The following is a 24,767-nucleotide window of genomic DNA, read 5'->3' as shown; positions in this document are numbered from 1 at the left end:
CGTGTTCTAATTACTTTCCTGAGGTCGTCACATTTACCTCCACCAGTCTATTAATACGTTTTTACGAACGCAAAGTACTGTGGCCTCATCTCATTTCCAAGCTAGGCTGTTGGTTATTTCTGAAACGGGGAATAACAAAATAACTATTATGAGGTTATATTTTTTGTTTCAAGATCACAATTTCCTGACCGCAAATATCTTTTAAGACTCTTCCTGATGTAAGATAATGGATCTGGTTCTTTAACGTTTTATTTGATGATAGAGTGGGCTATGCCATCTGTTATCCAACTGACTGAGTAGATTACACAATATTTAAAGGCGGCACAAAAAAATGACGGTGAAGTGTGAAAAGACTTTAAGGGCCTCCCCGGAGGATGAAAAGTTTTGTTTCCAGCTCTTGAATGTTTTCTTGTAAACAGCTCGCTTTCTATTGTAATTATAGTGAAACATTGCTTTTTGGTAAATGTACGCGAAACGGCAGTGAACATTTATACTCACCAACTTGCAATTGTTGTGGTGGACAGTCTCTTTCTCTTGTTCCATTTCCATGGCTATGTTGGTCTTTAAACATTCCAACTCCTCGTCGTGCTTGGTAGAAGAAATAAATAATATCAATGTAGACTTACTCTATGGTTTTACTATGTCGAATGGAATTGTCGTAATACATTACCTTCCGCTTTTGCTCCACTAATATCCCGTCATCGTCGTGAGCAGCTAAATCAGAACGAAGGGACGACAGTTCACGCTCCAGTTGCTGCCGTTTCTCTTCCACTGACAATAGGAAGTAATAGACGGGTAAATATTTCCTAAGGGGGTATCCAATTTTAGGTTGTGTACTATTTGGCCTTACCCTTTCTTGCATATTCTGTTGTTGTCTCATTTCGCTGTCTGGCAAATTCTGCCTCGAGGTTCTCCAACTGGCTCTCGCTTTCCTTTTTTGGTTAAAGTCGTGTAAATTATGGTCAGCATGTAACGAATGCAAAAACTCTATCACATACCTGGTTCTTGGCATGGAGATTTGCGGTCAATTCTCTATAACGGGATTGCAGACGCGAGATTTCCACTGTGGGGGAATCAACAATCACGACGGAATTTTGGTAATTTTACATGATGATCGCCGTTATGGAATCGAGAAACTGTATACTCACGCTGATAACCAGAGAGTTGAAGCAGTCTTGTACGAAGTCGGTCGCAGTGGGAAGCGAATTCTTCGTAACGAGTTCGACCTTCTTGAATCTCATTTTGGAGTCGAAATGAACGTTGCTGAGCCACCTTGATTTTGATTCGAATGGCTCTAATGTCCTCGAGCATCTTGAACTTTGCCTGTAGGTGGGAATCATGAGGGTCATTTCACTTATCTGTCACGTTATAAAAACTAATTTCACCTCGCTGAATTCTTTCAAAGAAGATTTTATGCTTAGAAACTCGTCCTTCATTGGTTCAACCTCCATTTTTGTTTTGGAAATGGCTAGATTCACGTAACTAAACTATTTCAGAGTGAATGAAAATTGTGTACATATTATCATCTAGCCAAAATCTGGATTAAACTTGCTTCACAAGACACAAAATTAATGTCATGAAAGAAACTGCCTTACCAGCAATTCAAAGGTGACTGGCGAATTGACGTTGTTGAACTAAACTATTAATGGAAAATTTCAAAAATGCAACGCTGTTTGAAAAACCTTCAAATCAAATTCACACACACCATTGGTCCGTTGCAGACTTGCAGGAGAACAAAAGTTCTTTGTGAGTTATGAGTTCGCCAGTCAGCTAATAAGAAGTCTCACAATAGCAGCCTCGTGTATAATGAATAAGTGATTTTGAAGTAAAAGTATGGTAAATATTTACGAATTACGAAAGGCATTACTATAGTGTTTAGTTTAACTTTAATTTCCATCTACTATTTTTTTACTTGACCTTGACACATCTAATCACCACGAGGTCGTTTATATTGTTCACTTTATTGGCATTAAGTTTTATCTCATTTGATTCGCATTTCCTTCCTGTTCTAATGTAGCAGATGTGCAATTTTACATAAACCTTTGTCTAGAGAGATCTCAATTCATGTTTAAACTAAAAGACATTAATTTTGATTTTTTTTCCATGATCGATGTTACAGCATAAGATGACCACTTGCAGTAGATCAATAATAGGCACAGCACATTTCATCAGCACACATCGGGCCTTTCACACCAATTAAAAGGTAGGAAATACATCCATAATATTCTTTTTTCCGTCATGCGCGTATGTGTAAAGTTACGTTCTTGTGCGTATAGCCATAGGCTACAATGTAGCATTTACACGAGTCCGATTTAACTAAAGCGAGCTACGTGAATCTTTAAAAGAACGAGCTGGAGGTCGTTAGTCGTAACAAATTTTATTACATCTTCGTCTCCCACTGCTTCGAATCCTTTAAGTGCGTAGGTAATCTAATGCAACGTGCTACGCTACATAGTTACACATTGAGCCCCTTAACGTCAGTTTATTTTTCCTCCCAGCAAAGGACTTTTCAGAAATGTAGAAACTGTTTTTATTGCTCTGCTTCTTTAAGCGTAGCAATTTAATGCTAATAAAGTTTAAAATTTGCCAAAGTAATTTCATCTATATATTCTGTAGTCCCCAAAGCATAGAAAAGAAACAAGTCATAATTTTGAAAGACTAAACTATAATGAGTTATTTCAATTCACTATACAAAAATTTTTTTTTCTATTTCAACATTTCTGAACAAACATTTCTGTTCGTAGTCAAGAGCATTATTGCTAGCACTGTGGCATCTCGTGATCGTATGAACAATTTGTATACAAGTTAAAACAGTCTAGTCATTTTCATCAAATTTGTCTGCTTTAACCCTTTAAAAAAATATTTCAAATTTTGTTTACATTCTAAACTTCACAAGCAAGGACTGAAACATGTGAATGGCAACAAATATCACTCTATCTTAATACCCGTATCAAGTTTGAGCATCTGTTTCATGAGCTCATATGTTGTGAATGATACAGCTACCATGGGGATAGCTCGTAAATAATTGATAGACATTCCTCGGTATAGTCCGTAAGCTATACCTTCTCGCTTGTAGATTTGTACCAAAGTAGCAACCATTCCCAGGCGACTGTAAAAATTTTAAAAATTTATACTTTTTATCAAATTCTCAGAACTATAAGTATTAGGTAAATTGCATACCCCCAGTGGTGCTTGTCGGGAGTCACTTGTGCTAATTGCATCCGCCTCCTTGTGACGTCAAATGGATCTATGTGATGAACGTCAAATATTGAAGTCTTAAATCCATTCAATTAGTTTCGCTTATTCTAACAAAGAAATTTTTACATGCAAAGCTTTGAGCAATGGCACCAGCGAATCCTCCGCACAGCAATTTAGCAGACAGTTTCAAAACCAGGCCGCCTTTTAGATTGAGAAATGTATTGTTATTAAACAAAAAGAACTGTTTTTTTGTATGTTAGTACCAGAGTTGATGGGACAAGGCTCGCATGTCCATTGAGGCAGGTGTTTCATGCAGCAATATTTGAGGCCCTCAAAACAGTAAAATGACAGTCCTGCATAAGGTATCATGCCTATAACAGTAGGTGTGAAGCCACGATATAGAGCCCTGCCTCCACCTTCCTGTTAACAAGCAAACAACTCTGACATCAAAAATTATTCTGATGTAAGGGACTTATTTTCAAATACCTCTTTAAACATGGTGATTGCGGTGTGTGTTATTCCAGAGTATTTGTGTTCACCTGTAACTTGAAAGGCTAGCCTTGCTCTAATGGTATCAAGTGGGTAAGTAAGCAACACAGCAGTAATTCCAGCTGCCGAGCCCGATAAAAATTTGGAAAAGTGATGTTGACTCATCAAATTCCCAAATATAGGTTTATAAACCTCGTAAGAGGTGAACTGTGTAGCAGCATAGGGAAAAATCCTGACCATCTGGGCCCCATTTCCTTTGTACAGCGCCCACAAATTTTCAAACTTGACTATTTTGACCAGCCCCGAGAACACTCCTAATTTTTTAAAAATAGTAAACACATTATTTGATGAAATGATGAGTCAGCTTATTATAAATACCGTGCTGCTTGTAGTGTTTGTTGTGGGCCTGCAGAAGAATTTTTACTCGATCAAGAGGGGCAACTGTTGTTTTAGAAAACATTCCTGCCACACCTGATCAAAGTTCAAACATTAGAATTTAACAAAGATTTAAAAGAATGATTGTGTTATATACCTCCTGCTAAAAGTGACTTTGTTAAGAATTCTCTGCTTCTGGTACTGTTCTGTGTATTAGCTTTGGCAGACTCCATTTTCAAGAATTGTTAATTACTTATTCTGAAATAACAAACCAGCACCATGGAAGTAAACTTTTTAACTGGAAATTTACAAAAAGAAAAACGGGCGTTAAGCCCTTAAATATCACAAACAAAAACAGGTTTTTAGAAAAATGTTTTGTTTGGTAACGGAGAAAACACCGTGTTTCGATTTCAGTGTTGCCAGACTGGTTTAACACGTATGGAGAAAGCGACCCAGCTGGTCCTAGTCGCCAAAACCCCATGAACCGTGATCCATGAATAATTTACTACCAACTTTGAGCTCTAAAAAAAAGAAATCCTGTGCACAAGTTTTAATCAAACAGCTTATCATATAAGAACGCATGCCTAATCATGATTTTTTTATGATGTATAAGTTTCTCCTATGTTTGTTTAGGGGATTTCCCATTAGAAGATGACGATCCATTCCCCTTATAGAGATTAAATGGAATGCGTTTACCGCTTGTGTGAGCCACCAAAGCTCTTTTATTCGTCCCGCATCTGTTGTGGGGATTTTCACGACCCCCTTTTTAGACAGTCGGGACGCCTCTGATCGATATTTCTCCTGATCCATCAACATAGATAACCCTCGGTTGAGGGCGCATTAGCACCCACGAGAAAATCCCAAGCCCCGGATGTGAATGTTGTGGACTGGGCTCCCCTTCACGAGTTAATAGCGCCCACGCCTACCATTACAGACAAATAGATGCTAACCTTGGTAACCACGAGAAAATGTCTATCCCGATGCTAAAGCTAATCCTCGACATCAATCTTTTCGATCCGACACCCGGCTCAATACAACTGTAGTATAGGTTTGAGTGATCTGTATTGGTGCAGGTGTGTTATCGAGCCAATGCCACGACCCACTGTTGTAAACGTCAGTAGCGAGTGCTAGAAGCGATTTGCGTAGTACAGTAGTATACTGCTAGGGAAATTCGGGGAACAAGTTGTGGCTAAATGCTAAACTAGCGATTCTGATGTCTAACGGGGATGCAACTTGAGTAATTGACTTTGTGCGTTCATTTAAAAGAGAACTGGTTTCTGGCGTCAAAGTAGCACACCCACGTACACCATAAGCCTGTTGTTTTAAAAAAAAAGAACGCTGGAACGGAAGTAGAGTTGATGATGGCTGTAGAACACGCGATGACGTCTGAAATAATCTTTGCATCGGGATTCGGGTATAACGCTTTGATGATGAAGGGATGTTATTTACGCATTGAACGTGACTTGGTGAAAGATCAATCTCCCGAACCCAAATTCTTTTCGTCAACCTAAAGAGGAGCCCTTTTATTCCACTAGCTCCTTGGCCTTTTATTGTGTTCTTTACTCCCCCCCCCCCTCTTCTTTTTTTATCTCCCTAGCCAACGTGATTTAGCCCCTAATACTTTCTCCAGCTTGGCTCGATGGGAAGCTTTTATTTTTCTTCTTCAACCTCTTGTGATACTTAGCATCGATTCTGTCATCATTGAAAACATGAGAGAACTGACATTTCCACATAACCATCCAGTCATGCACCAGTTTCATTTCTCTTGTATAAGCTGACAATTACGATTGATGACTTCTACTGGAGCGAATGAAATAATTGCAATTAAATCACTAGGGAAATCACTAGACTGTAATAGAAAACCAATCAAGACCATATGCGGTGATGGTGTACAATAGGTCAATATCGCATAGCCAACCACGGAACGATACAACTTTTTGTGATTCAGTAATCACCGCGGGTGTTGTGCCTTTGATCCCATTACCAGGAATATGGCAACATCCAACACACGGTAACATCTGGATACCTTGACTCATCTTCATTTGTAAATATTAATCAATATTTGGTTGGGAAAAGGTACGTACGAATTGTGGGAATACGTTCATATCTTACGATTCGATCGACTGCTTCCGACAACTCAATCAAACGAGTGGCTTCGATGAAGAAGAGGCAGCGCGTATCGATCGAGACAAAAAAAGGTATAGTGAAAAAAGGAGGTCCAACAGAGCGCGTCTCTTTATTCTGCCGTCGAAGATCGTAATGCACGCTGACAGTTGTCTCAGAGCCAGTCAACGTGTGCCTCATTCATAAATCAACTAATCTCATTGCCGTTGAGTTCTCCGGCGCCTCTTGACGGCAACTCACGAGATCTTAATGCTCTTAGCGTCCTACTAACTCGAACCGCAGGCCAGGATTTTTTTTATGTATTTAGCAACAAGCGTTTAGAGACATTTTCTTCTTCTTGGTTTTCTAACAGCAATTATTTTTGAATAGATTCTTCCAACCTCGAGGTGGATGCCAGCTGGATCATGCGCGCCACCACGCTGGAAGAGCCCAGCCCTCAACACCAGCAGCGAGATATGCGGCCAAGTGCTGCGGGTGGAGGCGGGTACTACGACCGACGAGTTGTCGTGAGTTTCCTCGAATCTCTTCACTTTTACTCTTCCACTGCATCGACGACGGTCACGAACAGACCGGGCAGCAGCAGTCAGTCTAATCATGACTTCCAAACTAAACGGCGGCTTGGAATCGGAAGATGGGCATCAGCAGGTGCAAATGCATCCACCGCCGCCGTCACGCAACAAACCAATCCGCCTCAAAAATCATTCCGCTGTCATCGAGTCGTACGACAGTCTCTACCGCACAGCCAATCCGGTACGTAAATCAAATGCCTAATCAGGACTTAATTAAGCCGGCTTCTTTTTTTCCTTCTGTTTTTCGATGGGTCTAATCCGTTAAAAAGAAAATGGTCAAACGAAGCTCATGTTAATGGGAATGTGATCTTCAGGTAATTTGTAACAAGTTTGTCGAAATCGGATCAGATCCGTGCAGCAGGCTTTCATTTAAAGCATGAGGGCTAGTCGAAATTTGAGATGCACAGTATCGTCCTTCGTGAAGGGAGCAAAAGGATCAGGCCGGCTGCTGCTACAATTAACATAATCGAATTTGGAAAACCTGGTGACTTGTACGGATCATCGAACCATGATTAAGATACTATACTTTTTGGTTTAACATCGCCTCTTTTCCCATCTTCATTGACATTCGACTGCTAATAGCGCCGAGTGCTGTTACATTTCCGCCCGCTTTAAGTGAGTCATCTTTAATTCAACACCCCACGAGCCAAAGTGATGAAAGTGGATAGGTACACATCGTTGGGGAGGTCTCGCGGACCATTATATTCCCACGAGCGTGACGGCTGCATCATGGGAGAAAAAAAAAGAAACGTTTAGCTATTCGTGTCGGGCAAATATATATCAAAAGCGAAGAAGATAGAAATAAAACAAAAGTGTGTGTTGGGGGAGGGTTGCGTTTGACGCCGTTTCACTCCTCCCCATTCCGTGCTGTATTGTCACGTTCTCTTTAGTCAATTTCGTTTTACATTTCCTGATTTATCACGAGAACTTCCATGATCCATTTTCCCGTGAAATGACATTTTTCACGTTGGCTTGGAGTCAGCGGCACGGGAGCTTTTTCGATTCGCGTAATTTTGTCCCGTCGAGCAATTAGTTAATTGGGATAGCTAAAAGCCCAATGTGTCTCGTGAGGGAGTTAAAGAAGTCTTCCTTTCCATGTCTTTAGTGGCCGACGACAACTCAAACTCGAGGACAACTCCCTGTCTTGCATGTGTGTATTCAACTTGATCAAACAAAACTTTGTGAACTTCTCTAGCTTCCTCCCCCTCTTGAATCCAACACTTGATCTGACCATCGATTCAAAATGACGTCAGACATAAACGGCTTGCTATATTGACCGATCAAAAGCATGTTATAAGCCGCCATCACGTGCGCTCCCTTGCATCTTTGATGACCTCGTTGTTGACTGATTCGCCCAATGCCACAGCGCGGTGTGTTGCATGGGTTCGCTCCTCCTGCCGCCGATGACGCTCGACATATCGAATTTGAGTCACTCGTCGTCGTGATGTCAAAAGCCTGGCAGAAATGATATTCAGCTCTCGTTTGGAACTTTTAGGGCATAGCGGATGCCATTTTTACATCAAAAAGATCAGCAACTCGATTGAAACACGAATCTAGGATTTCTTTGTGTGTGCCCATGTAGTGAGGGAGCTTTTTCTAAACGAATTCTAGGAGCATCCAGGATTGAAAGGTATCCTTTGTCAAAGCATCAATCACAGTTGAGGAATCCAAAAACTTATAGAGCGTTTCGCCTAATTTAGATTCTAGGCAGAGATTTTTCTTGTGTATCTCGATTGCGTGGCGAACCGCTTCGCCATTATTCCCCCGACCCGTCTCCAACAATTCCATGACTACCATGTTAATGAAAACGAGAGAGAGACAGTTCATGAATAATAATTTTGCATGTGTTCTTTTGATCTTCTATGTGATGCCTTGCAACCAGGAGAGCGGATGCGGATCGCAAGTTTGTCGGGCGAGTATCTGGCACTTGACGGACCCGCGTCTGTCTTATCCAACACCCCGGGAGCTACTACCCGAAGATGAAGAAGCCCTTCTCACTTCCGCCAAAGAATTTCTCGAACATTATTATTCATCTATTAAAAGGTAAAATGTTATTATTGGTTTCCTTTCATCTCCTTTCGTGCTGGCAGCACTAAGACCACATTCCGCATTTATTCTTGGTAGTTAACCCCCCTTGAGCATAAGGGACTAAGTTGCTTTACAGTTGCGAGTTAGTAGCGACACTCAAATGAATGAAAATATCTCAATAGCGCTCTGGTAGTGTTACGGTCGCTTGAAAGACTCTTACAGGCGTTGTCGATCAAAGTTTTTATGCTCTTCTTGTCGCCGACGTCTCGTCCGAATTCCCTTCGGTGTGAAAACTTTGCTATTCCGTTACCAAGGCAACCCAGAAAACTTTGGCATCAAAGACGGTTCGACCGCGGGGGCGCGTCTCGAGACATTACGGTCATGTCAAGTTGCGGCCTACCTACATTTTTGTCTGATAATTGTTTTGTTTTGTTTGTTTTTTTTTCTTCCCCCTACCGGACATGAAAGCCTCCCATTAGGGCCGATAATGGTTATCGGCGTTAATTATATCTATAGCAGTAAGAAGTTGTTTGTTTTCACGGTGACCGGAGTTGCAAGCGCTAAAAGTCGAGTTGGAGGGTGGATGGGGGAGCTCTGGGGTTGATTGATCTTGACCGCAATTAACCGCGTTTCTCCTCGAAACATCTGAATGCACCCATGTAGAAACTCGAGGTTCTACAGCATACAAAGACAGATCTGCACGAAAAAAGTAAGAAGACAGTAAAAAAAAAAGGAAGCCGGCACCACTACCGCATGTACCGTACCGTGTGTACGGGAGGAGAGAAGAGGAGGGAGGAGTCGCGTCTGATATTTACTTTGGTGCGGCAGATTATTTGTCTACGGCTTCACGAACGCGGAATAATAGACGACGACAAACAAACATGCTCAAAAACTTGAGCTTTCCATACTGTACTTTCGCGTTACGGCATCATTATTAGTATCGTGTACACCGCTCACGTTCATCCCTGGCGTTCTTCCTTACTCGCCGGATAATGAGCGAATGGAAAGTTTGAGTTGTATTGTTGTTTTGTTTCCCTCCTTTTCCTCACATGTGCTAGAATGAGCTCGTTATAATCCGTCATTTCCCTTTCTTCAGTTTCGCTCCCTGATAATAGGTCGAAATAATCGAAGGAGCGTGCGAAATTTAAATATTCGTAAAACGTGGGGGTAGCTAACTAGTAATCTTGGATGCAGAACCCTCTTCCCATCATTTAAAGCTTAGTTATTTTAATCTGATGTCTAGACTCCCCCGCTACTGGGGCACAAAAGACGTGGAGCATTTTCTCCATTTTCAATCGTTGTCGGACAATTACAGAGTCATTTTTTAGGCAAGAAGGCAATATGTGGAGAGATTCGAAAGGAATCTGGCGACTCTGCACTAACATTGTGCTTCGTTGCGTGTCAATGCGGATCGAAAACCCGATGAATAGGCTCGTGTCCGGTCGACTGACTCTTTTTTTCCCGAGCTCCCTGTCCGATGGACGGAAGTGATGATGGCTGGGGCTTCGGTGGAGGTCTGATCGATTTGAGTGTACGGCGTATTGGCAAAGACCCTCTTTGTCTACTGCCCTTTAAGAAATTGAAAGGGGCGCTGCAATTAAAAATCGATGGAATCGGTCAATAACCAAAATATATGCATGCACAGAAGGGGTGGAGGAAGACGTCCATCGTGGACGACACGTAGGTCTTTCACGAGACCATCCAAAGGCGAAAAAATTTGACTATTCGATAAAGCGAAAACTGCGTCAGTCGGTAAAAAGTGGGGACGTTACGTGCATTGGGCACCAATGATTCGGTGTCGCTGTTGATGTGTGTATCGTGTCACTGTTATCTTGCTAGGCCGTCAGAGCTCTCTACCTTTGGAATAACTGAATCCGACGTAAGCAGTTCACTCTATCGAGAAATATTCGACGGAACATGTTTTCTCCCCGAGTTTCTTTTATGTTTGGGTCACTGGAGATCGTGATCCCATCAACTGCGCTGAATTGCTATTCCAACATTTGAATATAAATCGCGTCTACATAGGCTTATCTATTTCATTTTTCCTTTTTTGGTGAGGGGGGGGGGTTGTTTTTGGTTATTTGTTTGTTTGTTTCTTTTTCGAGTTTATGGGATAAAGGGTACACTGCATCTTCAGAGGCTTAAGGATACGATTTGATTTTGCGTTTAACTTTTTTCGTATCGGATGGAATACCAACATCACATAGGTTGGACACGGAATCACATCGAGCCCGATGGGAATCTGTACGTCGGGACGTTCACCTGACCGGCACCTACGACCTGACTGAGACGGAATTGACGTTCGGCGCGAAACTCGCCTGGAGGAATTCAGCCCGCTGTATCGGCCGCATCCAGTGGGCCAAACTCCAAGTCAGTTTAGACTTTATTTTACGTTCATTGAAATTGTTTGCTTTTATTTGTCAAATATTGATTGGAGATTAATGGAGATTCACAATGGGCGTCATTCTTTGACATTGCAGAGGCGAGTGCCATTGTTGTATCTCCGAGTAGTCCACAAGTAAATAGGATGCCCATAATTTTGTCGACACGGAATCGATCCGCCATTACGGTTCGCAATAGGGCGAACGACAATAAAGACCGTGATGGGAAGTAAGGAAAAAAAAGAAAACATATCGACAAACGATTTATGAGCGAAAGAAATAGGCACGAAAGGTGTAGAATGCTGTAGCGCTTTTGATGCAACCGTTCAAGCCTACCGGATATAAACAACTTTATGAGATTACTATCTGTCCTTATCGCCAAATACAAGAAGGACCAGATGACGGCCATCAGCGCTTCAGCAGCCGGTCCCCGATCTAAAAGGAGAAAAGCGCTAGTTAATGCACAGCATACTACTCTATACGTGTTGCGTATGGTGTTACTCCTGTAAACGGAGAATCAAATGACGCCTCCGTTCTTTTTTTTCCTCCCTTTTTTTTCCATTTCTTTTGTTTGCCGATCTGTTTTCATTCGGACGTGGACATGTCCTGCTGAAAATGAAGATTGAATTTCATTTAGACATCCTCCTTACACGAATACAAAGGTGGAAGGCCGAAAATATCGTTTTCTCGAGTCGTCGCTGCTGATTGTTATACCTTGCCCGATAGAAATGCGATCATGTTTCTGTTAACATTCAACATCCGTCGTGGATCGATATTGTAAAGAAAACTGGATTTGTCGGCGAGAAAACGGGCAGTTCCTTTTTTGTTTCATGTTAGGAAGGCGACTGTACTTATCGATTTTATTGGGGAAAAAAAAAGTGTTTACGTGCGATTCATTCGTCTAATTCCTGATTTTTCTCAATGGTTCTATTTTCGACCAAATCGATGGGGACAAGGTGTTTGACGCACGTCACGTCACCACGGCACAGGGCATGTTTGAAGCTCTTTGTAACCATATCAAATACGGGACAAACAAAGGCAACATTCGGTAAAAATACCTTTTTTATACATTCTGATCGATTTTGAATTCTCTTTTGTTTTGGGTGGGCGCGTGTTTTCTTTTTAATCCTTTTCCCATCTTGTGTATTTCCCCTTTGACCTTTTGTTCCCAAAGTTTCCCCTTTGTAAAAAGAAAAAAAAAAGGAAAATTTTCCAAAGAAACACGGTAGCCTTTATTCCTGAATTGACTGTTTCTGCTTCGATGAATAAAATAATGGCCGAATAATGATGAAAGCCCCTTTGTCTCTCGTCGACACTGGGTTGTGTTTTGTATAGTTCGGCTGCGACCGTCTTCTGCCAGCGAAAACCGGGCCAGGGTGATTACCGCATTTGGAACGCCCAATTGATCAGTTACGCAGGTACTCTAAATTTAGATAACCAAATTTACCGGTTAACTTTTCAAAACATTTCAAAAGACATGGACATAGAATTTTTATTTATTTATTTTTTCCAATTTGTTTTGGCTTCAAGGTTATCGGAATATGGAAGATGGCACCGTCATAGGAGATCCGGCCACGGTGGAATTCACCGAAGTAAGCTACTTACGATTTATTGCTGTGCCTCCGTGCAAAGCTGCTCCGCTTTTTTGGTGCCTAACGCGAAACGTTTTATAGGTGTGTCAAAAATTGGGATGGGTCGGAGCGGGAACGCGATTCGACTTGCTGCCCTTAGTCATTCAAGCTAGTAACCGTCTCTATCCGGAAGTCTTCACCCTTCCGCCAGAACTCGTCATGGAAGTGCCACTCCATCACCCGACGTAATTGAATCTCTCGTCTAGTCGTTTGTTGTTTGTTTGTTCTAATGATGCGCCTACCGTGAAGAGCCAGCCAAACAGATACAAATGATGCTTGTGAGACATATTATATTGCAAGTTGGCTGCGACTATGTACAAGAGAAAAACAAGTAGACTGCTGCAAGTAGGCTGCATTTTTAATGAGTACGCATGCAACACATCCACTCAGGTACGATTGGTTCGCCGAGCTCGGGCTTCGCTGGTATGCCCTTCCAGCTGTGTCCAGCATGGCCTTTGATTGCGGTGGACTCCAGTTTACGGCCGTGCCCTTCAACGGCTGGTACATGACCACCGAGATCGCCACCCGCGATCTTGGCGACACGCATCGTTATAATCAACTTGAGGTAGACCAGACCTTCCCTATGATGTAATATGCATTGCACGACAACGCTTGGATAAGACTGTGTGAGCCACAATTTACATACATAGTGCTTTAAATAGCTTGGGTATTTTATTATAGATTGTGGCTAAGCGAATGGGCCTGGACACTCGGACGCACTCCAGCCTGTGGAAGGATCGGGCCGTCATCGAAATCAACGCCGCCGTTCTCTACAGCTATCAGGTTGGGGATGTTGGCCAGCAGAGTTACATGTTGAAAAATGAAAACGGATGGAAGTTTTGATTGAATTACTATTTAATGATTTTCCGCTTTTTTTAGAAAATGAACGTGACTATCGTCGATCATCACACAGCCTCCGAATCTTTTATGAAGTAAGTTGACATGTCGACATGATCGTTTTCGCTCGTCGTGTAAGCTGGTAAATCGTTTCCGGAGCCGGCTCAGCAGCGAATCCGCGTGCGAACAACACATGACTCAATTTGTTGATTCTGACGAGCTATTTCATGCTTGGGCTAGCTCTCAGATGTCTGTGCGTGCCGACCGGATCGATATGAGAAGTCGGTGCCGTATCGTGATAGGAAAGCGGCTTTACGTCTCCAGAGGAAAATTTTGTCCAGCATGCACTTGTCTTTCCCGCCGACTAGAAATCCGTAGATTTACTTGACCGCGTTTCTCATCTTTTTTTTTTCTTCTTCTCCCATTTTCGTTTTACCTCAATTTCATCCCTCATCCTCTCTGAAATGGGGGGAAAAAAATATATACGAAGACATATGGAAACGGAGTTTCGACTAAGAGGCGGCTGTCCAGCCGAGTGGGTCTGGATCGTCCCACCAACCTCCGGTTCTCTGACGCCCGTTTTTCATCAGGAAATGGTTTGCTATTCCCTCAAGCCTTCATTTGAATACCAGGTACTATTTGCCAAATTTGTCCTTCAGTTACTTGTCATGTTCTGATGCACTACTGTTATTATTTTTTTAAAATCTTGAAATGATGTCGTGAACTTTGGTGACGCTCCGGAATTTTATTTCATATTGTCTATTCACACGAAATTGTGAAGGAGGTGGCTTGGAAGAATTTCCAGTGGGATGAAGAAGACACGAATACCGGCTCGGCGTTGGGGTTGCTGGCCGCCGGACGAAGTGCGGGAGGACGTCGCGTCAAGTATCGTTTCAAGGAGGTTGCACGGGCCGTCAAGTTCACTTCGAATCTTTTCGGCAAAGCCCTGCAGCGTCGTATCAAAGCCGCCATCCTCTACGCCACCGAGACGGGCAAATCAGAAAAGTGAACACTCCATTCTTCTTCTTCTTTCTTCCCCCCTTGATACTTGGTCCTTTTTTTTTAAAAAACTCCTTTCAACAGCTAAAGCAGTACGACGACGTACAGAGTCTTTCGCAATCCCTACAATGTTCAATTTTTTTGTTTTTTTTCCCTCAAATCAAACAAGGTACGCTCACATGCTGGCCGAGCTCTTCAACCACGCTTTCAATGCACAAGTGAGTAGCACAATATAGCCCGTTTATTGCGTGAGTTACTTTTCCTCCTTTCGCTCCGCACTTGCAATACGTACACCACAAGCAGCAATTCTTGGTTGGTTGGGTATCGTGCTGTTAACTGTCCTTTGGATTCAATCATGCAATTGTGTGGGTTTCAATGCGCACATTTTACCTCTGTTGTGTGTGTGTGTGTGTGTTGAAAGTTCAATGGGTATTTACAGCCTCTATATCTTTTTAGGTCATGTGTATGGCGGATTACGACGTCATCAATCTTGAGCACGAAGCGCTGGTGATGATCGTGACGTCGACGTTCGGCAACGGAGATCCACCGGAGAATGGAGAGGTTGGTTACCCTTGATTGCAAATCTAAAAGTACACTACAATACATACCGCTGAGTGAAAATCAAAGAAAAAAAAGGAAAGAATGGAAAAAAATGACGGCGAGCTGTGAGATTCCCTCTCCATTGCTGACTGCGGTGCGGATATGTGAATAGGAGAGAAAAGCTTCTTATAATCTCGGATGGCAATCTCCGTCCGCAGCACCCATGCCTTCATTCTCCCTCCCCTTTCTTCCATCTTTGTTCCGGAATATCGTGGAATTCTTAATCCTTTCGTGTCGGTCTCTCGTCTGTAGTTTGGACAGAGTAATCAGTCGGTAACCCACCCCCCAAAACAAAACGATTCACGTCTTCCTTGTTAAACAGCGATCAATATAGATGCTGCTTATTAGCTCTCTCTCATTAATGAGGATCGAGCATGGAAAACGTTTCATTGTGAAACCTGATAATGTATGGATCTGCCATGGGAGAGGTCGCAGAGCTACATTGACGACGTAATCATAAGACGGAACCGTTTTACTTATGTGGTCTGACTGCTTGATTTGTTATACAATCTATTATTTAACAAGCGAGGGCCTATCGCCGCGGTTTTCACACTTTGATTCAAAGCGAGCTTTTCGTTGCTTTTCCGTCGCCACTTTGTTGGATTGTTAATAATGAACGCGATTGTCGGGTATTCTCTAGGCGTTTGCCCGTGAAGTGCGCGGAATGGCCAACAACCACCACTCACATCATCCCATAGCTACTCAACCTAAATATCAACTCGGGTAAATGTCTCCTATTATGTTTGGACTCACTCCACTCTTTGTACTGTTGCCAAGTTTTGCTAATAAGAGGCTTAATTTGCAACCGTTTATCGATGTGAACAAGTTCTTCCAAGACCGGCACTCCGCTTCTTAATCGAGTTCTCAACCGTGATCAGCATAGCTTGCGCAGTTTTTCGTTCGATCAACTCCAACAACCCTCGGTCGACAGTCTCGGACCTCTAAGTAATGTCAGGTAAAGAGATTTGTGTTTGTGACTCTGCTGTTAAGATTGATTCAACCGTCTTCCTTAGTCACTTAAATATGCTAACGTAAAAGATATTTGTTTGTTTAGCTTTCAATGTCATTAAAGCTGTCATTCTGGTGCTAAAATTTCATTTGGAAAAGTCTGATCCGATTTAAATCCGAATGGAAGAAATAAATAAAATTTGAACTGTCGTTCCGCTTCTTAAGCTAAATGCGGAAGACTATTTTAATTAACGTTGAAATTCATTAGGTTTGCCGTGTTTGCTCTGGGATCCAGCGCCTATCCGAATTTCTGTGGTTTCGGCCTCTACATCGACGATCTACTTGGAAGCCTCGGCGGCGAGAGGCTTGCCTCAGTCATTTGCGGCGACGAACTGAGCGGCCAGGAGCAAACTTTCAAATCATGGGCCCAGCAAGTCTTCCACGTGCGTATTCATTCAAACTGTCATTTTCCTGTGATTCCTCGTAGTTATGTGTGTCGTTATCGATTTCGGGTAAAGTGATCAAGCCAACTATGGAACTAGTAGCTAAAATTAACTATTTGACAAGTTTGTGACGGTGAAGCCAAGTTCGTTCTGGCGGAATCATCCTCCTTTGACAGTTTGAGACTGATTACGAAATGACAAATGTCACAATCAGAAATTGGGTGTCGGAAGTTTCACATTCCCTTTGGGCTCCGGATGGTAATTATCAATCGGACTGAATGCTGCTTCGTTATTTTATCGTCCTTCAAAAAGAGCACTTGTTAGTTAATGAGAAGTTGACGGTTATTCCTCATGAAACACAAACTGCATCTTAGTTTTAGATTTTGGATAACGATGCCATTTGAAATTTTCGAAACGTGTTTTTAGACGGCTTGCGAGACTTTTTGTTTGGAAGACGACGTCAATATAGACGACGTCAGTGCCACATTGCGCAGAGATCTTATTACTTCGGACACGGTTCGCTTCGCTGTCGTCAACTCCCAGGAGAAACCAATCCTCGATATTGTTGCAGGTACAGGCTTCTACATCAACTCGGCTTTTGAAGCGGCTGCTCTTGTTTTTCCCCCTTGTTTCTTGTTTCTTTTCCTAGACAATGAAATTTTATCTTGTTATCGCCTCGTCAGGCTTGTCGCAGACGCACGCCAAGAACGTCACCGAATGCCCGGTCGTCTTTAACGTGACGTTAGCAAAGGACATTGATGGTCGTAAAACTGTTCACGTTGGACTGAAAATCACCAGCCAGTGGATCAACGGAACTCGCAACTCGGCGACGTCGGCGGTCACCTACGAGCCGGGTGATCACATTGGCGTTTTCGCTGTCAACCACCAGCCCCTAGTGACTGGACTGATTGATCGACTTGGCATCAATTCTACCCTGCCACCCGACGGCCCTCTCCAGCTGCAAACACTTGCAGAGCAGAAAGGTATTGTCGCAAGGTCGATAGGACAAGTAAGGGAATCTAATTGAATTACCATACGGAAGTTACGACTCCGTATGGTAATACTGCGTAAGGCGTTCTTGATATTCGCTCGACATTCTCGGAATTTGTTTACTGCTGTGAAAGGCAAACAAAAGTTGAGTGCGATGCGCAGAGAAATGATGACCGGCATTAGCCATCGACAACGACGAAGATGGTCCTTTCCATTGCTTCTTTAGTTAGTGTTGGATGACGTTTGCGCTGCTCACAAGTTTCTAAATGAAATATAAGAGGGGAGGAGGCTAAGAACTTTTGCTTCGGGGTGCAGTGCACTTGGGTCGGCAGCCTGCTGTGGGATACTAATTGACAACTTAGCAATGTCGTATAAGAACGTACTGGTGAAAAGTTGAGTATGGCTGCTTTTGCGGCCACGGTCACTGGGGTGTGATCATGTCATCTCATTACAGTGCACTCACAGTGCAGTTCTACAGATAGCCTCCTTTCAAGAGCGATGTATTATTTTAACCAAACTTATTGCATCTGGGTACAGCCGGAGCGGACGAGATATTTGAATGGCCTGATATTTATTTTTTCTTCCTCGATTGGCAGTAGATGGTGGGAAAACGTGGCAGAATCAAGAACGCCTGCCAGCTTGCAGTTTTCGGACGCTCTTGTCCCATTATCTGGATATCACAACTCCGGCGTCGCAGACCCTTCTGGCCCTGCTTGCAGCTCACGCCTCTTCCGAGGAAGACAAGCGACGCCTCCAGCTTCTTGCAACCGTATTTCGATTGCTATCTTCTGAATGCTCCTCTTAATTTGATTGAATTTGTTTGTGCCTTATTTTAACCTAGGACGCTAGTGAATACGAAGATTGGAAACACTGGGGCTTTCCTCATCTGCTGGAAACTCTTTTAGAATTCCCTTCAGTTGCCATAGACGCTGCTCTACTCGTGTCTCAACTTCCTCTACTTCAACCTCGTTTCTACAGTATCTCCTCATCTCCGCTGATCGATCCACTCCAAATCGATATTACCGCTGCAGTCATCGCCTTCAAAACGCAAGGTACTTTTTTTATTTTCATTTACTCTGCAACTTCATTTTTTGCCAGTCATCGTTCTCACATTTATCTTTACATCCACGAAATGGACAGGTGGCGAAGGTCCCATGCACTACGGCGTTTGCTCCAGTTATCTGTCTCAGGCGAACGAAGGCGATAAAATCCAGTGCTTCTTTCGCAGGTCGGGGATTCATCCCTATTGATTCACCCAAAACTTGATATTGACGCCCTGTTTTCTTTGTTTATTAGCGCACCCAATTTTCACTTACCAACCGAAATTGAAAGACCAGTGGTTATGGTCGGTCCGGGGACCGGTGTGGCTCCCTTCCGTGGCTTTTGGCAACACAAACAAGCCCTTCAATCGAGTTAGTTAACAAACCTAATTACCAAGTTTCATCTCATTAAAGTAATCGCCGCCGTAACCTGTTATGCAACTTTAGAAGGGAAGGAGATGGGGCCCATGTTGTTGTTCACGGGCTACCGTTCTCCGGATTGCGATCTGTTCGTCGAAGAAAAATCGACCATGGTTGCCTCGGGAATTTTAGACTACGCCTTTTTGGCTCTATCCCGCCACCCGCCCGTTCGAAAGGTATATTGTTTGCATAATTCAAATTTTGTAAATATGTTTTCCAGACTGATATCATTTTTCGAATGTAGACTTATGTCCAAGACAAGTTGCTGGAAGCCGCCCCGCTAGTTTATCGAATGTTGACTCAGCAAATGGGTCATTTTTATGTGTGTGGCGACTGCGCGATGGCCGAAGACGTGGCCAGCACTTTGCGAATGGTTTTTCAGAAAGCCGGCAGTTTGAATGCCGAAGAATCGGATGACTTTCTCATGCAACTGCGAGTATGGATCCTTTGTTTTGTCAATTAGAAGAAGGCAAACATAAGAGAGGTAATGACGATTTTCTCTTTTTTCAATCGCGCAGAACGAGAGGCGTTATCAGGAGGACATTTTTGGTATCACTTATCGGGCGCCCGAAACGGTCATTGCCAACAGACGTCAGCAATAAATGACACCAATCTTCACAACACACAAACAATTTTTACTCCTTTAAGTGTTTTCCCCTTCAAATCTCGGAAATTAATAATTTTCATTCTGATTCTCTGTCTCTCTCAGTCTTTCTCTTCTCGGCAGACGTCTATTTTTCCTTTATTCTATTTCAACTGCGTTCACTATTGTCCATCTTTCAATTCCAGTTTTCATGCACTTCTTCAGAAAGCATTTTCTTTCGCCATCAACTTCAATGTTTATTGACATTTTTCTCTACTTCTCGGTCTGTTATTCGTTTGTAATTTTCGGTGCTGCTCTTTTCTTTCCAGTTATGAAGGCGACGCATAATGGGATGTTATATGAGTTTCTATTTCAAACTTTTAGACAACACCGCTTCAAATTATTTAACGATCTCGAATGTTACATAATTTTTTATTGGTAGATTATTTAGCTTGATTTAAATTATCGCTAGATATAAATTAATCGGTCTATGGTTTTGTAATTATTCTAATAAACTCTTATGATGGTGTTTTCTATGGTTAACGTCCTCTGAAACGTAGCTATTGATCGCTTTCAGAACACACGCAGAAGTCTGGTGGGCAATTGTTGCCGGAGCAGTTTTTCTTACACCAATCCGCCATTCCGGGTGTCTCTTTCTGATTTGGAGCTGGAACGTAATTTTTGCATGGGGTAACGTCGGTTGGCGGAAGTGTTGTCGAAACTGATTGGAAAGTGGTCGATTCTTCGAGAAGAGGTTGTGTTGTGGTGGGAAGAATTCTTTGAATTTGAGACAAACCAAAATGAAACGTTAATTCAACAGAAGTAGTAAGTCGATAAAAAGAAATCTGTCTAAATAGTTAAAATATGTTTTTAATATAATTTATCGTTTTCCACCCGTACCGACTAAAAATTGTTTTATTGTAAAACCTTAGGCTCTTAAAGATGATTGGGTTATTAAACTTACTCGTCAGAAGAAACAATCGCTACATCCGAACAAGCGCGAAAGGTCTCCTGAGGTCCGCATCCCAGTCCGTCTGTTCCATTAGGACATCTGCCCCATCGGTTGCCCGTCACGTAAGTCCACTGAAAATCGTTTTTTAATTGTAATTTGGTAATAACGTAAAATGGCCCATTATTAATGCTAAAACCTAAAACCTACTTGAATGATGCACTGGCTGCACGTGACTTTGGGTGGTAATATGATTTCAGTGGCGTACGTGCCCTGAGGCACCGAATCGACAAAAATCCTTTTGCTGATTATGCCTTCGACACTGATAAAAGATAGTGGGAATCTGGTTCGGATTCGCAATTAGTACTTTTCTAGAGTTTTATACAAGTACAAACTTTGTTTTAAACCTGTCAAAACATGCTTGAGTAGGATCTTGTAGGACGTTGTTGTTAGGACACAATTTGAATTCGTAGAAACCCTTGTGTTTGGCTGTAATCTCGATCTTGACGGGAATAGTTTGTCCCTGTGTATATCTGCGAACAATAGTCCCCGTTGCGAAAATTCCACCGGGAGCTTCGTGTGGCTTTACCGCTTCATCAAACGCATCCCCGCAAATGCCGCATTTCCCCCCGTTCACCATCCATTGCCTCTAAGGAATTGAGGTCCAATTTGTATTCAAACCCGTCCAGGATATTAACATAGTAAAAATAATTTCAAGGATCGTTTGAAAACTTAACTTTTGCGATGGAAAGGGACTTACTTCAAAACCACCACAGAATCCTTCCGTATCCTAAAGAAATCCATTAACTCGGTTATTCGACACGTAATTTTCTGAATTTTCTTTTGTCTTAAAATGGAATGAGACTCACGTTATAGTCTGGAGGTGTTTTGAAGTTTTCTCGCCATGCGCTAGATCGAGATGGTGGATCGCGAAGACGTGCATGCCCGTCCGCTAGACTTACCTGGGACAGATACAGTTTAAAAAGTCTTTCTCAAATTATTCGCTTCCAAAATAACAGAAAGAAAAAGACACAAACCATTGCAGCGAAGACTACCAGTACTAAATTAATAAAGTTTGATCGAATTTTGGGATTCATCGTGGTTGTAGTTGACAGTTCTCTCTTGCTCCAATCAACTCAGTAGTTCCTGACGGAATGGATTATATTTTGCGATAGGAACAAATGTCTTTTATATAGCAACGCAAGCGAAATGTAACATGTGTCATTGTATCAGGTCACTTTGGCGAAAGTAGATAGTCAATTGGTGGAAGAGGGAGGGGGCGGTATGAAACTCTAGGGGTTAGGTGGAAATGATTTGTTGACTGCAAGAACAGATAACAATTGGAAGTTCTTTGAACTCAGTTCGGATTCCTTTCCCTTGTTGTACAGGATAAGTATATTGGGGTAGGTTAGGTTCACCTGGCGAAGTAGGCTTTTTTCAGTTTAGGTTCCGCAATTCCGAGTAGGCTGGAGCCCTTCCGGTCAATTAAAACTAAGCTCATCACTCAAGTAATTCTTGAAAGGACAAATGGGAAGGCTATTCAGTTGTAAATTTTTAAATAAAAGTCCCTTCTCTTTACTCAATAATAACGTCAGTGCTTCGAGCCACAAAGATCCTTTTGTGGAAACACTCTGGAGGTCCTTATAAAATTTGACTTTTTCCTAGCATGGGTAGTCAACTCCATTATTAAGGATATCCGTTTTGATTTACAAGGTCAAATCATAGGAGCGTGTTGTTCAAAGAAGAAGATTTATCTTTTTCTTTATCATGGACATATAATACCTTGAAGCAGATGCGTTCGACTACCTCCGTAGTATTGTTACTAGCCTACCTACTAGAAGAACCTGTTCAGTGTTTATATTTGGCATATTGGTATATATTCTTTCATATATTGACCTTCCTGTTCATATTTGATCTTCTCCTTTGATCGCTGTTGAATGAGATTTTAAATAAGCCGATGCTACATCGATCTATTGTGAGCCCATCTTTGAACTGTTTGATCGATCGGGTGGCGCAATTTCTCTATTTGCACATTTCCCATCTCCCCCCTACTGCTTTCGGCGCAGTCTTGGGCTTTTTCACCAATCCCTCTATCATTCTTGTTTCATTTTTAACATGTTGGAGCTTGCACGTTCCCTTCTATTTGGAACATTTTCCAGTATTATATATTTACACATGTTTAATAGGCTCCGCCCCGTCGTGGGATGTGGGAAATTTATTAATTCATTTTACGGAAGATTTTGTTTTGAAAACATGAAAGGACCCATTTGTTCCTTTCGCTACACCGAGAAAACCATTCGAGCATTAAGAGAGAAACCAAAGTTTTCATTAGGATATGCTGTTTATTTAAACTGCTAATCTGACATTCATCAACTATTTCTATTCCCACATTTTTTTACCTAAGTAAAACCCCCACCCCACCCCCACCCCAACCCCCCCCAAAAAAAAACAAAAAAAAAATTCTAGATAACCCTGTACCGTACATGTTAAACAGTTAAGTCATTTATCGGATGCAAATGCAGTGACTGGAAGGGCAGTAGCCAAGCCGACAGTTAGTGTTGCACCACTCCGTCATACCTGTTACAATTTGTTGGCTAGGAACAGCTATGTAACTGGTGCAGTCGCCGGATGGTGTAACCACTATGGGGGGCAGTATGGTCGTGGGAAGCTGGGTAGGTCTAGTCATCATGGGTATCTGAGTCGGCCTAGTCATGATGGGTATCTGAGTCACAGTCACCGGAGCTTCAGTAGTCATAATGGCTGTCGTTGGAATTGTCGGTGCCATAGTCGATGCTGTTACTGCTGGTTCTGGAGTAATCGAAGTCATCGGAGTCATCGGAGTCATCGTTGGGCTGACAGTTTCACTCGTTGGTGTACTAGTTGAAAGGCTATTTCACCCCAAAACAATAAATTTTATTGCTTTAAGCCACATTTTATTAGTGGGGAAAAATTATATTCGACTGACCCTCCTCTAGGAAGAATCCTCACATCAGCGCAGGCTCGAAATGTTTCCTGGGGACCGCAACCGAGTGCTCCAGTTCCATTAGAGCAGGTCCCCCATCGGTTGCCCGTCGTGTAAGTCCACTGTAATGGGAGGAATAAAGATAGTTTAAAAAATAAAATGATTTAATGAACTAGATTTTACCTGTAGGATACACTGACTGCATGTTATTCCTGGGGGAAGTTGCAGCCGAGTGTTAAAATCGACGCCAGATGTCAATGAGGCTACATTGTACTTGGTAAACGGGGAACCACCGTCGGCGAAAGGGAGCACATGCCTAATTTTTAAATGCGTGTAAGAATTACGTTTTCTTGGAAGTCTATTGACGATTTTAACCTGAAACAGTCTTGAGAAGGATCTTGCTTCACGTTATTATTGACGCAAAGTCGAAACTCGTAGTAACCTTTAAGCGAAATCGTTTTAGTCGCTGCCAGGAGGAAAGATTTTTGGAATCTAAATTAGTGTAGCACATTAATATACCTTTGTGCAAGGCTGTTATGTCAATTTTGACTGGAATGATCTGTCCCTCGGTGTAAGTGCGTGTTATTATACCGGTGGCGAAAACTCCACCAGGAGCCTCGTGCGGTTTGACAGCTTCGTCGAATGGATCCCCGCAAATACCACATTTGCCCTTATTCACTAGCCATTGCCTCTGCGAGAAATTATTGTGTCAATCAAATTTGAGATCGATTAAAGCCGTGTTTGTCAGATCTTACTTCATAACCGCCACAAAATCCTTCCGTATCCTATGGTGGAAAAAAATTAAGCAATTTCAAACGTAAAATTAAAATATTGATATCTCGCTTATGTCTGTATAACTCACGTTGTAATCGGGAGGCGTTTTGAAGCCCTCTCGCCAAAGGCTAGATCGTGATGGAGGATCGCGCAGCCGCCCATGTCCGTTTGCTAAACTCACCTTTTAATTTTTTGAAATATTTTAGTTTAGCGCCCTTAAGAACTGATGAATATTTAAGATTCTAAACATTACATACCATGGTTATTAAGATGGCCAGAATACTTAGTGATTGAGAACGCACTTGAAGATTCATTGTGATATCTGTATCTCGTTACTTACAGTTATGTCAATCCTACTTGACTGATGCGTTCAGCAGTGTGAGCAATATCTTTTTATAGTCGAAAACGAGAAGGGAGGTAGAATACG

At 42.3% G+C, this 24,767-nt stretch overlaps 5 protein-coding genes across 8 annotated transcripts; 1 reads left to right on the top strand and 4 right to left on the bottom strand.

The window, feature by feature from the left end:
• Window positions 1-231: 231 nt before the first annotated feature.
• Window positions 232-1,714, bottom strand: LOC124194664. Of its 2 annotated transcripts, XM_046588952.1 has the most exons (8): window positions 1,596-1,714; window positions 1,386-1,487; window positions 1,149-1,323; window positions 999-1,063; window positions 851-932; window positions 671-771; window positions 503-588; window positions 232-427 (listed from the first exon to the last, which is right to left on the bottom strand). In XM_046588952.1, exons 2-8 carry the CDS (start codon window positions 1,449-1,451, stop codon window positions 313-315), a joined length of 690 nt encoding a protein of 229 aa, XP_046444908.1. In that variant the 5' UTR covers window positions 1,452-1,487; window positions 1,596-1,714; the 3' UTR covers window positions 232-312. The 2 variants fall into 2 exon arrangements, with proteins under 2 accessions (XP_046444908.1, XP_046444909.1); XM_046588953.1 differs by having other exon boundaries at window positions 499-588; window positions 1,386-1,612.
• Window positions 1,715-2,119: 405 nt separating this feature from the next.
• On the top strand, window positions 2,120-20,184 carry LOC124194654 (nitric oxide synthase-like protein). 3 transcript variants are annotated; one of them, XM_046588935.1, is made up of 27 exons: window positions 2,120-2,203; window positions 6,556-6,936; window positions 8,638-8,798; window positions 10,991-11,153; window positions 12,121-12,212; window positions 12,500-12,582; window positions 12,695-12,756; window positions 12,838-12,980; window positions 13,186-13,360; window positions 13,477-13,578; window positions 13,675-13,727; window positions 14,123-14,264; window positions 14,414-14,637; window positions 14,801-14,849; window positions 15,088-15,192; window positions 15,872-15,954; window positions 16,058-16,186; window positions 16,448-16,622; window positions 17,049-17,193; window positions 17,306-17,605; window positions 18,209-18,381; window positions 18,454-18,664; window positions 18,753-18,840; window positions 18,909-19,024; window positions 19,100-19,248; window positions 19,317-19,508; window positions 19,591-20,184. In XM_046588935.1, exons 2-27 carry the CDS (start codon window positions 6,781-6,783, stop codon window positions 19,672-19,674), a joined length of 3,555 nt encoding a protein of 1,184 aa, XP_046444891.1. In that variant the 5' UTR covers window positions 2,120-2,203; window positions 6,556-6,780; the 3' UTR covers window positions 19,675-20,184. The 3 variants fall into 3 exon arrangements, with proteins under 3 accessions (XP_046444891.1, XP_046444892.1, XP_046444890.1); XM_046588936.1 differs by lacking the exon at window positions 2,120-2,203 and adding an exon at window positions 6,049-6,260 and having other exon boundaries at window positions 18,212-18,381; XM_046588934.1 differs by lacking the exon at window positions 2,120-2,203 and adding an exon at window positions 6,049-6,260.
• On the bottom strand, window positions 2,593-4,483 carry LOC124194661 (graves disease carrier protein-like). The gene is made up of 7 exons (XM_046588948.1): window positions 4,220-4,483; window positions 4,066-4,158; window positions 3,685-4,001; window positions 3,462-3,618; window positions 3,325-3,399; window positions 3,181-3,247; window positions 2,593-3,109 (listed from the first exon to the last, which is right to left on the bottom strand). The coding sequence occupies exons 1-7, from the start codon at window positions 4,293-4,295 to the stop codon at window positions 2,929-2,931; spliced, it is 966 nt and encodes a 321-aa protein (XP_046444904.1). The 5' UTR covers window positions 4,296-4,483; the 3' UTR covers window positions 2,593-2,928.
• Window positions 20,185-20,215: 31 nt separating the features above from the next.
• Window positions 20,216-21,747, bottom strand: LOC124194662. Its single transcript, XM_046588949.1, has 7 exons — window positions 21,642-21,747; window positions 21,474-21,566; window positions 21,365-21,394; window positions 21,012-21,253; window positions 20,815-20,947; window positions 20,620-20,738; window positions 20,216-20,432 (listed from the first exon to the last, which is right to left on the bottom strand). Exons 1-7 carry the CDS (start codon window positions 21,699-21,701, stop codon window positions 20,216-20,218), a joined length of 894 nt encoding a protein of 297 aa, XP_046444905.1. The 5' UTR covers window positions 21,702-21,747.
• Window positions 21,748-22,926: 1,179 nt separating this feature from the next.
• LOC124194652 lies at window positions 22,927-24,706 on the bottom strand. Its single transcript, XM_046588933.1, has 8 exons — window positions 24,598-24,706; window positions 24,429-24,521; window positions 24,322-24,351; window positions 24,086-24,257; window positions 23,942-24,008; window positions 23,750-23,882; window positions 23,570-23,688; window positions 22,927-23,492 (listed from the first exon to the last, which is right to left on the bottom strand). The coding sequence occupies exons 1-8, from the start codon at window positions 24,652-24,654 to the stop codon at window positions 23,108-23,110; spliced, it is 1,056 nt and encodes a 351-aa protein (XP_046444889.1). The 5' UTR covers window positions 24,655-24,706; the 3' UTR covers window positions 22,927-23,107.
• Between the last annotated feature and the right edge of the window lie 61 nt (window positions 24,707-24,767).

This window comes from Daphnia pulex, chromosome 5 (genome assembly GCF_021134715.1).
Source record: "Daphnia pulex isolate KAP4 chromosome 5, ASM2113471v1".
Classification (NCBI taxonomy): domain Eukaryota; kingdom Metazoa; phylum Arthropoda; class Branchiopoda; order Diplostraca; family Daphniidae; genus Daphnia; species Daphnia pulex.
The sequence above is the reverse complement of the archived record's forward strand: the minus strand, read 5'-3'. Positions and strand labels throughout refer to the sequence as shown.

Excerpts from the sequence above, each read along its gene's own strand:
- LOC124194664 (XM_046588952.1), bottom strand. The coding sequence starts at position 1,451 with ATGGAGGTTGAACCAATGAAGGACGAGTTTCTAAGCATAAAATCTTCT. Across the intron at positions 1,324-1,385 it reads CTTTGAAAGAATTCAGCGAG|GCAAAGTTCAAGATGCTCGA; the intron begins GTGAAATTAGTT and ends TCCCACCTACAG. Across the intron at positions 933-998 it reads ATCTCCATGCCAAGAACCAG|GAAAGCGAGAGCCAGTTGGA; the intron begins GTATGTGATAGA and ends TAACCAAAAAAG.
- LOC124194654 (XM_046588935.1), top strand. The coding sequence starts at position 6,781 with ATGACTTCCAAACTAAACGGCGGCTTGGAATCGGAAGATGGGCATCAG. Across the intron at positions 14,638-14,800 it reads GAGACGGGCAAATCAGAAAA|GTACGCTCACATGCTGGCCG; the intron begins GTGAACACTCCA and ends AAATCAAACAAG. Across the intron at positions 19,509-19,590 it reads ACTTTCTCATGCAACTGCGA|AACGAGAGGCGTTATCAGGA; the intron begins GTATGGATCCTT and ends TCAATCGCGCAG.
- LOC124194661 (XM_046588948.1), bottom strand. The coding sequence starts at position 4,295 with ATGGAGTCTGCCAAAGCTAATACACAGAACAGTACCAGAAGCAGAGAA. Across the intron at positions 4,159-4,219 it reads AAAGTCACTTTTAGCAGGAG|GTGTGGCAGGAATGTTTTCT; the intron begins GTATATAACACA and ends AACTTTGATCAG. Across the intron at positions 3,110-3,180 it reads CCCGACAAGCACCACTGGGG|TCGCCTGGGAATGGTTGCTA; the intron begins GTATGCAATTTA and ends AAATTTTTACAG.
- LOC124194662 (XM_046588949.1), bottom strand. The coding sequence starts at position 21,701 with ATGAATCCCAAAATTCGATCAAACTTTATTAATTTAGTACTGGTAGTC. Across the intron at positions 21,254-21,364 it reads GATTCTGTGGTGGTTTTGAA|AGGCAATGGATGGTGAACGG; the intron begins GTAAGTCCCTTT and ends TCAATTCCTTAG. Across the intron at positions 20,433-20,619 it reads GCGATTGTTTCTTCTGACGA|AATTCTTCCCACCACAACAC; the intron begins GTAAGTTTAATA and ends TCAAATTCAAAG.
- LOC124194652 (XM_046588933.1), bottom strand. The coding sequence starts at position 24,654 with ATGAATCTTCAAGTGCGTTCTCAATCACTAAGTATTCTGGCCATCTTA. Across the intron at positions 24,258-24,321 it reads GATTTTGTGGCGGTTATGAA|AGGCAATGGCTAGTGAATAA; the intron begins GTAAGATCTGAC and ends AATTTCTCGCAG. Across the intron at positions 23,883-23,941 it reads CCTTCTCAAGACTGTTTCAG|GCATGTGCTCCCTTTCGCCG; the intron begins GTTAAAATCGTC and ends TTTAAAAATTAG.